General features: G+C 40.0%; 1 protein-coding gene across 1 annotated transcript in view; it reads left to right on the top strand.

Annotated features, from left to right (window-relative positions):
- The first annotated feature begins 5,776 nt into the window (after positions 1 to 5,776).
- The window catches only part of LOC137248781 (odorant receptor 63a-like), a 35,698-nt gene continuing 25,866 nt past the window's right edge, over positions 5,777 to 15,608 (top strand). Inside the window, exons 1-2 of the mRNA XM_067779684.1 lie at positions 5,777 to 5,894; positions 6,055 to 6,252. Of these exons, the coding sequence (XP_067635785.1) occupies positions 5,777 to 5,894; positions 6,055 to 6,252 (316 nt within the window). The remainder of the gene's footprint in view (positions 5,895 to 6,054; positions 6,253 to 15,608) is intronic.

The following is a 15,608-nucleotide window of genomic DNA, read 5'->3' as shown; positions in this document are numbered from 1 at the left end:
AGGATGAAAAGTGTGTTCATCAACGTCGATTCCTTCCGATTCCATAACCTCTTGTAGCCGTGCTTGAAATTCGGTCTTATTGCCGGTTGATCCAATCCGCGGTTCTCCAATTCCTTTTTTAGTTGCTGGATCTTCAATTCACTTAACTTTGCCACGCCCAAGTTGTATTCGAAATCTTCGGAATTTATTCAACAATTCCTCTTCTGACACCAATTGTAACGAATTTTGGGAAATCCTTGTTATTATGCACTTTCTGCAAACGGTCGAATCTCTAAATTGTTGAACAAAATAACTCCAATATTCAGTAATGCAAAATGATCTTTATTAGCCTACTTTGAGAGTACTTCACAATAACACTTATATTTCACAACTAATTGCGTGTTTAAATCAAACTGATTAGTCATTCCTCAGCTTGCGCTGCTTTTAAACTCTCTGTTGCCTTGTCCGCATATTTCTCCAAAGGTCTAGACGCTTCACCTTCTAGAATCTTCTGCTTGGTTACCAGCTATATACATGTATATTTTTGGAGTTTATTCGTTTTTCATAGTCATATGCGTGTGTATGTGTGAAAGATTACTTCGACTGATGACGACAAGTCTTTGCGTGAAATAGCTCTTCGTTGCCTTCTATATAGGTGTGTAAATGATGACTGATGTGTTCATATACACATGTGTGGCTTGCTTTAATGTTTTTGAAAATTTTTAGAAAATTTTCAAAGATATACACAATATTCAATGTGCATAAGACTGAATCATTTACCGCGCTCTTGGAGAACTGCTCGTGTAGCTTTCCTACCAAAGGCGGGGAAGATCGGTCATGGGTATCCCAAATACTATAGATCCATTAGCTTAACATCGTTTCTGCTCAAAACATTTGAGAGGCTGATAGATGTGTACATAAAGTCCAACGTGGATGAAAAGGTGCTCTCCACAACCCAACATGCGGGCAGCAAAGGCAAGCCGATAGACACCGCATTGAATAGAGTGGTAATAAACATAGAGAAAGCCCTGGAATATAAGGAATATGGTCTAGGAGTCTTCTTAGACATTGCCGGGGCTTTCAATACTGTTTCTAAATGGGCGATTATGGATGGTCTTAATTACATTAAAATACATCCAGCCTTAACCAGATGGATCGGTTGCATGTTAAATTGCAGGAAGATTACATCACAATGGGAATTGTACGAGGCCACGAAATCAGTGGACAGGGGCACGCCCAGGGAGGGATGCTATCACCTCTGCTATGGACGCCGTAAAAATTACGACTTACGCAGATGACGTTGCAATTGTCGTAAGTGGAAAGTGCCTTCCAACGATTAGTTCTTTGATGGATCTGGAGCTTCGGGATGTGCATTAGGGTGTGTCGATTTGTATGGACGAAAGTTAACCGATAATGCGCCATCGATTTTTGGATAGGATTTGGGGTCGAGAAAAAAGTTACACTACGCAATCCCCAAAAAATTTTTTACGAGCCTGCGAAATTTCATTTTTTTGTTTTTTTTTTCGACTTTGATTTTTAAGGTTTTTTCATGAACTCGAAAAAAAATCAAATAAAAAGATGATAAAAAAATTTTAAGGACTACCTTTACATAAATGGACCAAAAAATAGAAGGCAATTTTTCCATTATTACAGACATAGGCCTGTTGAATTTTGACTATAAATTGTAACAACAGCTCTTGTAAAAGAATTTTGGGATTTAAAACTATAAAGGTGGAGCGCAGTCTTTCAATTTAAGGCAAACCATGTACTTGGGATTAACTAATTGATTTTTTTAAATTTAAACACACACTCTACCTTTATAATTTTAAATCCCAAAATTCTTTTACAAGAGCTATTGTTAAAGTTTTTTATTCAAAATTCAAAAAGATAATGTCTGTATTAAAGGAAAAATTGCCTTCTATTTTTTGGTCCATTTATATAAAGGAGTCCTTAAAATTTTTTTATCATCTTTTTATTTTTAATTTTTTAGAACTGCCTACAAAAGGCAATTGCAACTTTGATTAGTAATTTAAGTAATTCCTAAGTGAAAATTCGTATCTCTATTTATTTGCTCAAAATAGCAAGATTTAATAGAATTAGTGGAATTTTCGCTGACAACACTGGCGAAAACAACGGAATTCCACCTCGCATCATAACAAGAGAATTCCACCTCGTTTGTAAGCTACTTGATTTGCACAGCTGAAAATCGTGGTGAAATTCGCATACGCCTGAAAGTCTAAAAGAATCGTGGAGAAAGTCGCGTACGTCTAAAAGTATGCAAGGACGTTCAATGAGTTGGGCCTTCAGCGAGGTGGAATTCTACAACGGCTCCAACACTCAGGAGGCTAGCCATGAAGGTATGGCCTAATCTTCTAAATAATTCGACTTGTGCGTTACGTAGCTCAAATTTTTTGATCAAACATTGCACTGTTGCCGAGTTTTAATCTATACTTCAGGTTTCAAGTCTCTAGAACTTCCTGGATAGTTAGTTAAAAATCGATTGCAAGATTCCCAATTTAAAATTAGTTTTCTCAATATCTCGATCCATGCCCACTTAGCGGAATTTTCCTGATAAAATATTGCATTGTCCCCGGGTTCTGAATTACGGCCTAAGTTTCATGTCTGTAGCTTATCGGGAAGTTACTCGAAAATCGATCGCAAAATCCCCCCTTTCCCCCTTTTTAAAGGATTTGCAGTTATTTTAAATAGCACGCCACCTAGCGGTACTTTGTTTTCTATAAGTTGTATTGTCACCAGGCCTCTAACTAAGTGCCAGGCTTCAAGTCTCTAGGTAACCGGGAAGTTAGTTAAAAATGGATTGAAAGATTCCCAAATTAAAATCCGTTTTCTTACTATCCCGATCCGCGTGCCACTAAGCGAATTTTTTTTATCAAATGTTGCATTGTCACCGGATTCTGACCCACGGCCCGGATTTTGACTTACGGCTCAAGCTTCATACCTCCAGCTCACAGGGAAGTTACTCAAAAATCGATTGCAAAATTCCCATCGTATTTCAAGGATTTTTAGTTATCTTACTTAGCGCGCCACCTAGCAGAATTTTCTTTCCTGTGAATTGTATTGTCACCGGGTCTCGAAAAATGTGCCAAGTTACAAGTCTCTAGGAAACCGGGAAGTTAGTTAAAAATAGATTAAAAGATTCCCAAATTAAAATTAATTTTCCTTTGTCACCGGGTCTCGAAAAATGTGCTAAGATACAAGTCTCTAGGTAACCGGGAAGTTAGTTAAAAATGGATTGAAAAATTCCCAAATTAAAATTGATTTTCCCTTGTCACCGGGTCTCGAAAAATATGCTAAGATACAAGTCTCTAGGTAACCGGGAAGTTAGTTAAAAATGGTTTGAAAGATTCCCAAATTAAAATTAATTTTCCTAATATATCGATCCATGCGCCACCTAGAGGAATTTTTTTGATAAAATATTGCATTTTCACCGTGTATTGACTTACGGCTCAAGTTTCATATCTCCAGCTCACCGAGAAGTTATTCAAAAATCGATTGCAAGATTCCTTGCGTTTTTTCAGCGATTTTCAGGGATTTTCGTTTATCTCGATTCGTCTGCCACCTGGCAGCATTGTGTTTTTCCACGAATTGTAGTGCAATCGACTCGCAAATTTGTGCTAAGTTTCAAGTCTTTAGATGACCGATAAGTTAGCTAAAAGTCGATCGCAAAATTTCCATTTTAAAATTAATTTTCTGTATATCTCGATCCGTGCGCCACCTAGCGAATTTTTTTCCAGTTGCATTGTAATGTCTCTCAGATCTGAACTAGTTAGCGAAAAAGACTTTTCCGTCGGTAAAAAATTCTTATGGAAATAAGGGGACAAACATGAAAGCGACTTAATATAAAGGTAATAATTAAAAAAAATGAAATTTCGCCGGCTCGAAAATTATTTTTTTGGGAGTGTGTAGTGGAACTTTTTTTCCTGAGCCCAAATCCTATAGAAAAATCGATGGCGCGATATCGGTTAATAAATCGACCCAGTCTAATATGCATACATGCGCATCTAATGTCGGGTTGAAAGTCAACGCGGAGAAGATGGATATGGTCTTGTTAACAAAGAGGTACAAGTTCCCAAATTGGACCAGGCCTAAGTTAGTAGGGGTGACCCTACAGTAGAAACCTTGCATAAAATATCTAGGAAGCTGCCCTGGAATCTCAACGTAGAGGAGAGGGTGGATTATGCCTCAACGGCACTTTATGCATGTAAAAGAATGCTGGGGTGTACGTGGGGCTTATCGCCTTCTCTTTCTCATAGTGTTTTTACAGCGATTGTAACCCCTGTTCTATACTACGGAGTTCTTGTTTGGTGGAAAGCCACACAAAAAAACAACTTACCTCATAAAATTAAGGGTGTATGCAGATTATCAATGCTTAGCATTACGGGAGCCATGAAGACAATACCGGCAGCTGCACTGTATGCCATTCTGCACATTCCACCTGTAGACCTGGTAACAATTGTAGACCTGGTAGCAATGAATATAGCGTTAACAACTGCAATCAGCTCGGTGCCTCGAGTCAGCTTGAGCGCCGACCAGGCGGCCATAGAAGTTTAGCGTCATCAATAACAAGACGAACAGACTAACTGATTCCCTATCTGCGCTTCGAGGGAGATCTTAAGGCCACAATAGAGGTGGACGGTTGGCGCGGGTGAGCTCAAATGGCGGACGAGGCGATACATGTGTACACAGATGGAAACAGGAAAGAATAGGGTCTGCGGTATACTGTGCTCATCCGGAAAGAAACAGATCCTACAGGTTGCCGGATTACTGTAGCGTTTTCCAAGCGGAAATATTAGCCGCAACTAAAAGCAGTAGAAACTCTGGAAGAGAATAGCTTGAGCTGTAATCGTGTTAACTTTTACATTGACAGTCAAGCAGCAATTAAGGCAATAATCTTGCATAGCACAGCATCTATTTGCGTGTTAGAGTATAAGCTGTCTCTGGAGATAATCGGGACAGGGAGAAGCATACATCTATATTGGGTCCGATTGCATATGGGAATAGATGGGAATGAAAAAGCGAACGAACTAGCTAAAAAGGGCGCATCCCTTGAAGCTGGCTCCGTAGACGTCCCAATTAGACTGGGCAAGATTAAACGAAGGCAAGAGGTGCAAATGATCCACCAAGCGGGAAAGGCGTGGGTTCAGGCGCGGGGCTGTAAAGTGTACAAAATTATGTGTAAGTCTTACAACCTTAGACTAACAAAGTTGCTTCTTTCTATCGTTAAAAAGAGAGGACTGTAGACTCATGACGGGTATTCTGACAATGCCTTCTGACGTCACGTGCCTTTAAATTAGGCTTGGTCAGTGATAGCAGATGTAAGGAGTGCGGGTTGGAGGAGGAAACGATAGAGCATGTTCTGTGCTCGTACCCTACGCTTGCCAGGCTAAGACTCCAGCTATTAGGAGTGATACAGCTGTCAGATCAAGAAGCAACAAGTGGCTTAAGTCCTAGGAAGCTTCTAGTATTTGCCAAACAGGACACAGTTATTTTATAACATAGGTCCTGGTTTTTGATAGGGTTTTTCAGTTTGGTCGTTAAAACAAACTTCTGGTAACACTACGGACTCATTCAGTCTATGTGAGCTCTCATGGACCAGTTCAAGCTAACTTAGACAATGTTCAAAACTGCGCATTGTTCAATGTTTCACAGCTTTTTCGCCTTTTTTGTGTCCTGAGCATCATTGAGTTTTTTGCATTTACCAGCGTGTTTATTGGTTTACGAGTACTTATGTAATTTTGTATGTTTTATTTTTCAGTCAATTTTATTTATGTGTCAAATGATAATTGCTTTTGTTAAAGTGATTTATATGATTTTTAACCAACATAAATTCTATGCGCAATTGGAGCGAGTTTTAAATCATGATGTGCTGCAAAAAATTGGGATTTTCAAGAAAGGTATTAGAGTTAGTAAAACCTTTAAAATTTATATGTTTGATCTATTGCTTAGGCTCATCATTTATTATGTGTAAAAATTTGAGCCTGGGTTGTGTTACGTCCATCATTTTAGGCTATTGTTTAACCACTTTTTTTGAATTTTTTTGGATTTAAATTTTAGACTTAACTTTAACAATAAATAAAAAATTAAAAGAGGAGATTAATGCTGTTATGGATAATAATTGGAAAACATTGCGTAAACAACTAAAGCCGTATTTAATTGCATACATACTCATATTATCCACGTATACAATACCACCCATTGTTATAAATTATTATCACAAATTCAAAGGAACACCCAACTATGCTTACATACCTGGTAAGTATGTACACAGATTTAGGCCAAGTAATTTTAAGAGTGTCATAATTTTCACAGGATTGCACCATTCAGGGCGGATATTTGCCGCTAGGCATTAAAAATGGGTTAAAGTATTGGTAATTCTTCTTGAAAAGTATGATATTAGCCGTGTTTTTTAACACGCGCGTATACGTTTCGTTTGCGCGTGTTAAAAAACGCCTATCTTCGCTTAGATAATGCTTAGGAGACCCATCTAGCGGCTGTGGTTAAACAACTACCTACAGCAACAGGGTGTACCGAAAAGCGGAGACGCAACGCTCTGATGGCCATAGGGTATAACATATAGCTAAATCAGTTGCGATGAATTGTGGAGACACATAGAATACATAGAATTAGTGTAGAGGGTGAAACAAAGACACATATTTCAGTTACATCTGAGTATAATGCGTATTGAAATTTAGTAGGACAAAATTTATGCGCAGCAATTTCAGAGGTGTATTTATAGTTTGTCGACTAGCAGTCAATATAAAGTTTAAGCGTAAACGGATATACGCGTGTTAAAAAAGAAGAGAAACGAAAAAAATAAAAGAAGCAGTTGTATTCGGAGAAGAAAAGAGATCGGTTGGATATTACATTTCAGAAGTGATCGCGCACGCCAAAGTTTAATTTAAAGAAGTAAGGAAGGTTAAGTTCGGGTGTAATCGAACATTACATACTCAGTTGAGAGCTATGGTGACAACATACGGGAAAATAACCATGTGGGAAAATGAACCGAGGGAAACCCTGGAATGTGTTTGTATGACATGTGTATCAAATGAAAGGCATTAAAGAGTATTTTGTGAGGGAGTGGGTCATAGTTCTATAGGTGGACGACATTTAGGGATATAGCCATAAAGGTGGATCAGGGTTGACTCTAGAATGCGTTTGTACGATATGGGTATCAAATGAAAGGTGTTAATGAGTATTTTAAAAGGGAGTAATCATTAGTTCCATAGGTGGACGCCGTTTCGAGATATCGCCACAAAGGTGGACCAGGGGCGACCCTAGAATTTGTTTGAACAATATGGGTATCAAAAGAAAGGTGTTAATGAGCATTTTAAAAGGGAGTAATACTTAGTTCCATAGGTTGACGCCGTTTCGAGATATCGCCATAAAGGTGGACCAGGGGTGACCCTAGAATTTGTTTGCACAATATGGGCATCAAACGAAAGGTGTTAATGAGTACTTTAAAAGGGATTGGGCCTTAGTTCTATAGGTGGACGCCGTTTCGAAATATCGCCATAGAGGTGGACCAGGGTTGACTCTGTAATGTGTTTGTACGATATGGGTATCAAATTAAAGGTATTAATAAGGGTTTTAAAAGGGAGTGGTGGTTGTTGTATAAGTGGTCGCATTTTCGAGATATCGCCATAAAGGTGGACCAGGGGTGACCCTAGAATTTGTTTGTACAATATGGGTATCAAAAGAAAGGTGTTAATGGGTATTTTAAAAGGGAGTAATCCTTAGTTCCATAGGTGGACGCCGTTTCGAGATATCGCCATAAAGGTGGAGCAGGGGTGACCCTAGAATTTGTTTGTACAATATGGGTATCAAAAGAAAGGTGTTAATGAGTATTTTAAAAGGGAGTAATCCATAGTTCCATAGGTGGACGCCGTTTCGAGATATCGCCATAAAGGTGGGCCAGGGGTGACTCTAGAATTCGTTTGTGCAATATGGGTATCAAACGAAAGGAATTAATGAGTATTTTAAAAGGGAGTGGGCCTTAGTTCTATAGGTGGACGCCTTTTCGAGATATCGCCATAAAGGTGGACCAGGGGTGACTCTAGAATGAGTTTGTACGATATGGGTATCAAATTAAAGGTATTAATGAGAGTTTTAAAAGGGAGTGGTTGTAGTTGTATATGTGAAGGCGTTTTCCAGATATCGACCAAAATGTGGACCAGGGTAACCCTGAACATCATCTGTTGGATACCGCTAATTTATTTATATATGTAATACCTGCCAAGATTTTAAGGGTTTTTTATTTCGCCCTGCAGAACTTTTCATTTTCTTCTACTTAATATGGTAGGTGTCACAACCATTTTATAAAGTTTTTTCTAAAGTTATATTTAGCGTCAATAAAACAATCCAATTACCAAATTCATCCTTTTTTTCGTATTTGGTATAGAATTATGGCATTTTTTTCATTTTTCGTAATTTTCGATATCGAAAAAGTGGGCGTGGTCATAGTCGGATTTCGTTCATTTTCCATACCAAGATAAAGTGAGTTCAACTAAGCACGTGAACTAAGTTCATTAAAGATATGTCGATTTTTGCTCAAGTTATCGTGTTAACGGCCATGCGGAAGGACAGACGGGCGACTGTGTATAAAAACTGGGCGTGGCATCAACCGATTTCGCCCATTTTCACAGAGAACAGTTAGCGTCATAAAATCTATGCCCCTACCAAATTTCAAAAGGATTGGTTAATTTTTGTTCGACTTATGGCGTTAAAAGTATCCTAGACAAATTAAATGAAAAAGGGCGGAGCCACGCCCATTTTGAAATTTTCTTTTGTTTTTATATTTTGTTGCACCATATCATTACTGGAGTTGAATGTTGACATAATTTACTTATATACTGTAAAGATATTAAATTTTTTGTAAAAATTTTACTTTAAAAAAATTTTTTTTAAAAGTGGGCGTGGTCCTTCTCCGATTTTGCTAATTTTTATTAAGCGTACATACAGTAATAGGAGTAACGTTCCTGCCAAATTTCATCATGATATATTCAACGACTGCCAAATTACATCTATCAAAAGTTTTAAATTACCTTCTTTTAAAAGTGGGCGGTGCCACGCCCATTGTCCAAAATTTTGCTAATATTCTATTCCGAGTTCAACTCATCTACCAAGTTTCGTCGCTTTATCGGTCTTTTGTAATGAATTATCGCACTTTTTCGGTTTTTCGAAATTTTCGATATCGAAAAAGTGGGCGTGGTTATAGTCCGATATCGTTCATTTTAAATAGCGACCTGAGATGAGTGCTCAGGAACCAACATACCAAATTTCATCAAGATACCTCAAAATTTACTCAAGTTATCGTGTTAACGGGCGGACATGGCTCAATCAAATTTTGTTTCGATCCTGATTATTTTGATATATGGAAGTCTATATCTATCTCGATTCCTTTATATATGTACAACCAACCGTTATCCAATCAAACTTAATATACTCTGTGAGCTCTGCTCAACTGAGTATAAAAAGTACATTTGCCCCATGGCGGAACGATACAAGGTGGCAGCATGGGACAGCTGATTATAAACTTTTTTTATTTGATTTGATACATCAACTTCCGGCGCAGTACGATTTTGACATTTGTCCATCGAATTTACAAAAACAAAGTACATAGAATTTTTATTTATGTTTGTAGGTATGTCACCATGCTGCCAACTTGTATCGTTCCGTCATGATTTGCCCAAATACACTTTTTAATAAGTACAACAAAATTCGCGAAATGGAAAATTCTCTAAAAAAACAGCAGTTAATACAAGTTCTAGCAGCTGCTGACATTGGGGTAGAAGCAAAAGCTACGGTAGCAGACCTACGAAAGATTTTCGCACGAAATCGCAAAAAATCCGAATAATACATGCCATTTGCTTTGGGATAACCATGATGCAAAATCGAAGGACAAAGTTTTTCAAGCAGTTGGATTTGAAGCTGCCTTTAACGCTGTTGCTAACCATTCCGCCGCTAACGACGTTGAAAATAATTTCGCTGTACACCAAAATAACCAAAATACATACACCGCAGCAATCGATGAAATTTTTAGTAATAACCTCAGAATAGAAGCTGATGATCCCTTAGCAACGCCACCGTCAACGTTCATACCGCTGCCAACAACGCCGCCGACGTCGGAGCTCATTTCGTTGTACCTAACAAAATCCGAACGGGTTATGCCAATGATGCCGCTGCCATTTTAATTGAAACCGCCGAAAATGAAAAAGAAGCCGTAGAAAATACAAACGCCGCAAATAGATTTGATTCGAACAAAATGTTCAATGCCTTGGATGAAGAGCTATTAGTTTTGCGCAAACAGTAAGACATTTTAAAATTAAAAAAGGAATACGTGAGCTTGAAAATAATGACCAGCATCTATACAACCAACGCGTAGAGCTTTGTTCCAAGAAATTGAGCACTCAATAGTTAAGTTTGATGGTGACAATCGTATGTACAGTGCAGTAGATTTTATACGTCATCTTGACACATTTTTGAACAGGTCAAGGCAGATGAACTTTTAAAATTTTTGGCTTTGAGAAATTCTTTAACAGAGTTTGGCCATTCCGTTTCCCGTCAAGAAATCTACAAAGCTTTACAGCACCGCCGAAAGAAAAGGATATGGAAGCGATTGCGCGCGGTAGTGATGTATCGGAATATGAATTGGTTGCATTCGTTTTACATGGTTTAGAAGATCGTACAATAGAATATGCATTATTTTGTATTGCAAAGAGCATCACCGATTTGAAAGATGCTGCTAACATGGCAGAGGATCGTAACGCAGTGCGAAGGCATTCACCTCGCTTCCCAAGGCAGTCGGTTCTATGTACCGGAGCGACTCGGGATTTTTCCCGACCAAGGACTGACATTTCAGTGTGACCCCATATAATTTGTTGCGTCCCTCCCACAAAATGTCATCCTCCCAGCAGCTCCTTGCAGCAGGACTGCTCCATATTCTCTTACTCCGGGAAGGCATCGAATCCAATCCGGGTCCGTCTCCTGACCCCGGTCCTAAGAAATGGTTTTGCTGCATCTGCCGGAAAAGAATCTTTTTAGGACGGTCATACTCTGTTCAGTGTGTCTCGTGTAAGGGATGGTTGCATCGGACAGGTTGTACTGGGCTTGATCCCAAAACCCGACGTCCATGTAACTTTTATAAGTCTTTTGTGGCTCCTTGCTGTTCACGCCCAAGGGCGTTCCGTACTCAACGCCTTAGCGCCCCCTACTACTTTCCAGCAGCCCCGCTGCTCAGCAAGCCACAACAAGTACCAGCTGCTGCTCGCGCCCCACGGCGCCAACAACTCAAACAGCTGCTACCACTCATAACTAATACCTTCGTAGTAGAGTCGGTAGCAATGCTGAGCATCAGTCACTGTCCTCGTCTTCTCCCCCCCTCTTTTCCGGCAGCAATCGTGTAGGTCAGGGAAAGAGACTCTTAGTCCCTACCTCCGTTTGCCAGCACAGAATATATATGTTTGCGACATCCGCCCATTGCAGCTCCTGCCTGGGGTGGTGCCACTTTCCTATATGTTCTGGTCTCCGCGACGGCAACCCCCCCGGCGGGTTTGATCGCGCCATGTTGCCAGGTCACAAACCCAAATCATCCGGGTACCCCAATGCTTGCCCAAGGATGCCCAGTCCCAGGGCCACAACAGCAATTGCGTCCTGGCCTTCCACAACCCAGGCGTAGTCACCCGTCACTTACCCCCAGAGTGGCGGCGTCTCCCCTTATGCACTTCAGAATTCTGCAGTTAAACTGAAATGGACTAACTGGGAAGATTACGGAGATAGTCGATTTCATTAACCGGCACAACAGCCGACTTCACCGAAAAACGCACTTTCATAAACTTCAAAAAAGGAAAGTGGGAAGAATATAAATCTTTTACAGACGACCGCTTTGCTGCCCTCCCTATTCCGACTGACGCCCGCCAAGGGGAGCGTGCCTTCCGTAAGGTCATTGAATCCGCCTCGGCACGTTTCATTCCCGCCGGGAGAATTCCCGAAATCCGGCCTCACTTCCCGGCGGAGGCCGCAAACTTAGCGAGAGAACGTGACCTCATAAGACAGCTTGATCCAGGCGACCCCCAAATAAGGGATATAAACCAACGCATCAGATTGCTTGTGGACGAACACAAGCGGGCGAAATGGGAGGAGCACCTAAGAGGTTGTAACCTCTCTACCGGTGCGGGTAAACTTTGGTCCACCGTAAAGTCCCTATCGAATCCGACTAAGCACAAAGACAAAGTTTCCATCGCCTTTGGCGACAAGTGCTGTCGGATGCGAAAAAATGCGCGAGCGCTTTCTGCCGACAATATATAACGCATCCTACGGTCGACAAAGATAGATGGAGAGCCAATAGACGTGCACATAAACACAAATTCAGCGCGTCACCAATCACCATCACCGCTAAAGAGGTTGAGGACGCCATTGGTCGCGCTAAACCATCCAAAGCAGTGGGCCCAGACGGCATAGCCATGCCGATGCTGAAAAACCTAGGGAAAGAGGGTTTCAAATATTTAGCGCATGTCTTCAACCTGTCTCTTTCCACCTTTGTCATACCCGAGAAATGGAAAATGGCCAAGGTGGTCCCGCTACTAAAGCCTGGGAAACCAGCTAACATAGGAGAGTCGTATCGTCCGATATCTCTCCTATCGCCAGTAGCAAAGACGCTTGAAGCCGTTTTGCTCCCTTATTTCCAAGCAAATTTGCAGCTAGCCTCTCACCAGCATGGCTTCAGAAAACTCCATAGCACTACCACCGCGCTAAATGCCATTAGTACCCAGATAAATTGCGGTTTAAATCAATACCCCCACCATAGAACAGTACTCGTAGCGCTAGACCTATCAAAAGCTTTTGATGCGGTCAACCAAGGCTCGTTACTGCAAGACCTCGAAGGGTCTACCCTTCCCCCATGTCTTAAAAGGTGGACCGCAAATTGTCTGGGTGGTCGGCAGACATCGGTGCAATTTAGAAACGAAACATCGAAACCAAGGATAATTAAACAAGGGGTGCCACAGGGTGGTGTCCTATTCCCACTTTTGTTTAATTTATACATATCTAAGCTACCTTCACTACCGGAAGGAGTCTCAATCGTTTCCTACGCCGATGACTGCACAATAATGGCCACAGGCCCAGGCCCAAATATCGATGAGCTATGCAATAAAATAAACGGCTACCTCCCTGATATCTCCAGTTTTTTCGCCTCACGAAACCTGGCATTATCACCGACTAAATATTCCGCGACCTTATTTACAACATGGACGTCCCAAATGTCGACCATTTTGAACATCCACGCCGATGGCACTACGCTACCGAGAGAATTCAGAGCCGTAACAAAATCCTCAAATCCCTCGATGGCAGTACCTGGGGAAAAGATAAAGAAACGCTCATAACTACATACAAAGCAATTAGCCAGCCGGTTACGTGCTATGCGTCCCCCATATGGTCGCCAAGCCTAAAAATTACCCACTGGAAGAAGCTACAGGCCTGCCAAAATACTGCTCTCAGAATTGCCACGGGCTATCTTCTTATGTCCCCAGAACACCATCTGCATAATGAGGTGAGAATACTCCCCATCAGGGAGAGAAATGAGATGCTGACCAAACAGTTCCTGTTGAATACCCAGAATCTTGAGCATCCCAACAGACATCTGATTGATGAACCAGCACCGCCTAGGGGCCTAAGGAGTTATCTCCGTAAGCATTTTGAGGAAATACGGCACCTGAGATCCCAGCCGTATGAAGCGAAAAAACACAAGCAGGTCCTTGGTGAACTCCATAAACAGGCGTCGGACCTTTATGCCGGGAATTGCCCGGTGAATCCAGTACTTAAATAAAAGTATCCAAAACTCGCGGAAGAGGAACGCATACTCCCCAGGGAAACGCGCGTCACTCTTGCTCAACTTCGTTCTGGATACTGTAACAGGTTAAACTCTTACCTATCCAGAATCAACCCCGACATACAAAATGTATGCCCCGCTTGCAATGTGTCCCCACATGACACCAAACATCTCTTTAATTGTAACGTGGAACCAACGCCTCTAACATCCCTTTCCTTATGGTCCACCCCTGTTGAAACGGCAAGTTTCCTTGGACTCCCGTTAGAAGATATTGATGACAATTTGTGATCGGTCGCGGCTGTTAGGTGGGGCGAAGCATTGCTACAACAACAACAACAACAACAACAACAAGGCAGTCACCTGATATACAAAGTTACAACAAAAACAAAGTTCCGATCGAAATTTTAGCCGTAAATAATTGTTGTTACAATTGCTCCAAATTTGGTGATCTTAAATATGATTGTCAATATGAAGTTCGTCCAAAGGGTGTATGCTTTAAATGCTGAAAACTGGGGCATGATCACAAGGCTTGTACGAATCCGAAATATGTTGAGCGTTTGAAGAAGACAGTAGCTACAGTAATGCAAACTAACCATGTACAATCGGGGAATTTTATTAATTTTGTAGATGAGGTAAGTGTTGCATTTCTTAATAATGAAAGTATGTGTACAAAAAAAACGAACGCTAAATCAATTTTTGACACATCAAGCCCCATAAACCTAATTCGGATGTCTGAAACGTCATTTAAAGAAAAAGATAAATTAATTAATACGTCATATTGCGGTTTGGTTAACGCGCAAATACGAACATATGGAACTATTTATTGTAATATTAAATATAAAAACCACAATTATAAAACGATACTTTTTGTAGTAACAGATAATTTTCTTCTTCTTTTGTGATGGAAATGTCTAAAAAATCTTAATATTTTTCTTTCTTATGAAATCCAAAATATGAATAATAAAAGTGAAAGTAAAACAAATTCATCTTTTTGTATATATGAACCTGCGTTAATGACAGAGGTTAATAAGTCACTTGCGATTGAAAACAAAAATTTTAGCGATTCTCATATATCAGAGAAAATAGACAGATTTAATGCCAATATTGAATATGAAACATCTTTGGGAACTGAGATATTTGCGTTACTTATCATTGATACTAATAGTGCCCATGATAAATTTGATATAAACCTTCAGTTAAGTAGTGAGATGATTATTATTATTATTATTATTGAGATGATTACGCATATAAGAAATATAATTATCAATAATTATAATATGGCAGAAATTGAGGTTGAACCAAGTGATTACAAGATGAATATTAAACTAATAAGTGAGACTCTCTTTAATTTTGCACCAAGACGGTTAACTATAGAAGAGCGTGTTGCTTTGCGAGAAATTATAAACGATCTTTTAAAAAAAGGTATCATCAGGCCATGTGACTCAGCATATGCATCACCGATTGTGATGGTTAAGAAGAAAAATGGTAATTTTCGTAAATGTGTGGATTATCGAACATTAAACAAATTTACTTTAAAAGATAATTTCCCAATATCCTTAATTGGTGACTGTTTAGAATATTTTGCGGGAAATAAAATTTACTCTTCATTAGACTTACAAAACGGGTTTTTTTTTTTTTTTGAGGAGTCGAAAAAATATACCTAGTTTGTAACACCCGATGGCCCATTTCAATATAATAGGGTACCTTTTGGATTGAAAAATGGACCATCGGTTTACCAGCGTTATATACGTCGGTGTTTGCAGGACTTGATAGATTCAAAGAAAAT

Source organism: Eurosta solidaginis, chromosome 4, assembly GCF_040869045.1.
Source record: "Eurosta solidaginis isolate ZX-2024a chromosome 4, ASM4086904v1, whole genome shotgun sequence".
Classification (NCBI taxonomy): domain Eukaryota; kingdom Metazoa; phylum Arthropoda; class Insecta; order Diptera; family Tephritidae; genus Eurosta; species Eurosta solidaginis.
This window is presented reverse-complemented; position numbering and strand designations above follow the sequence as displayed.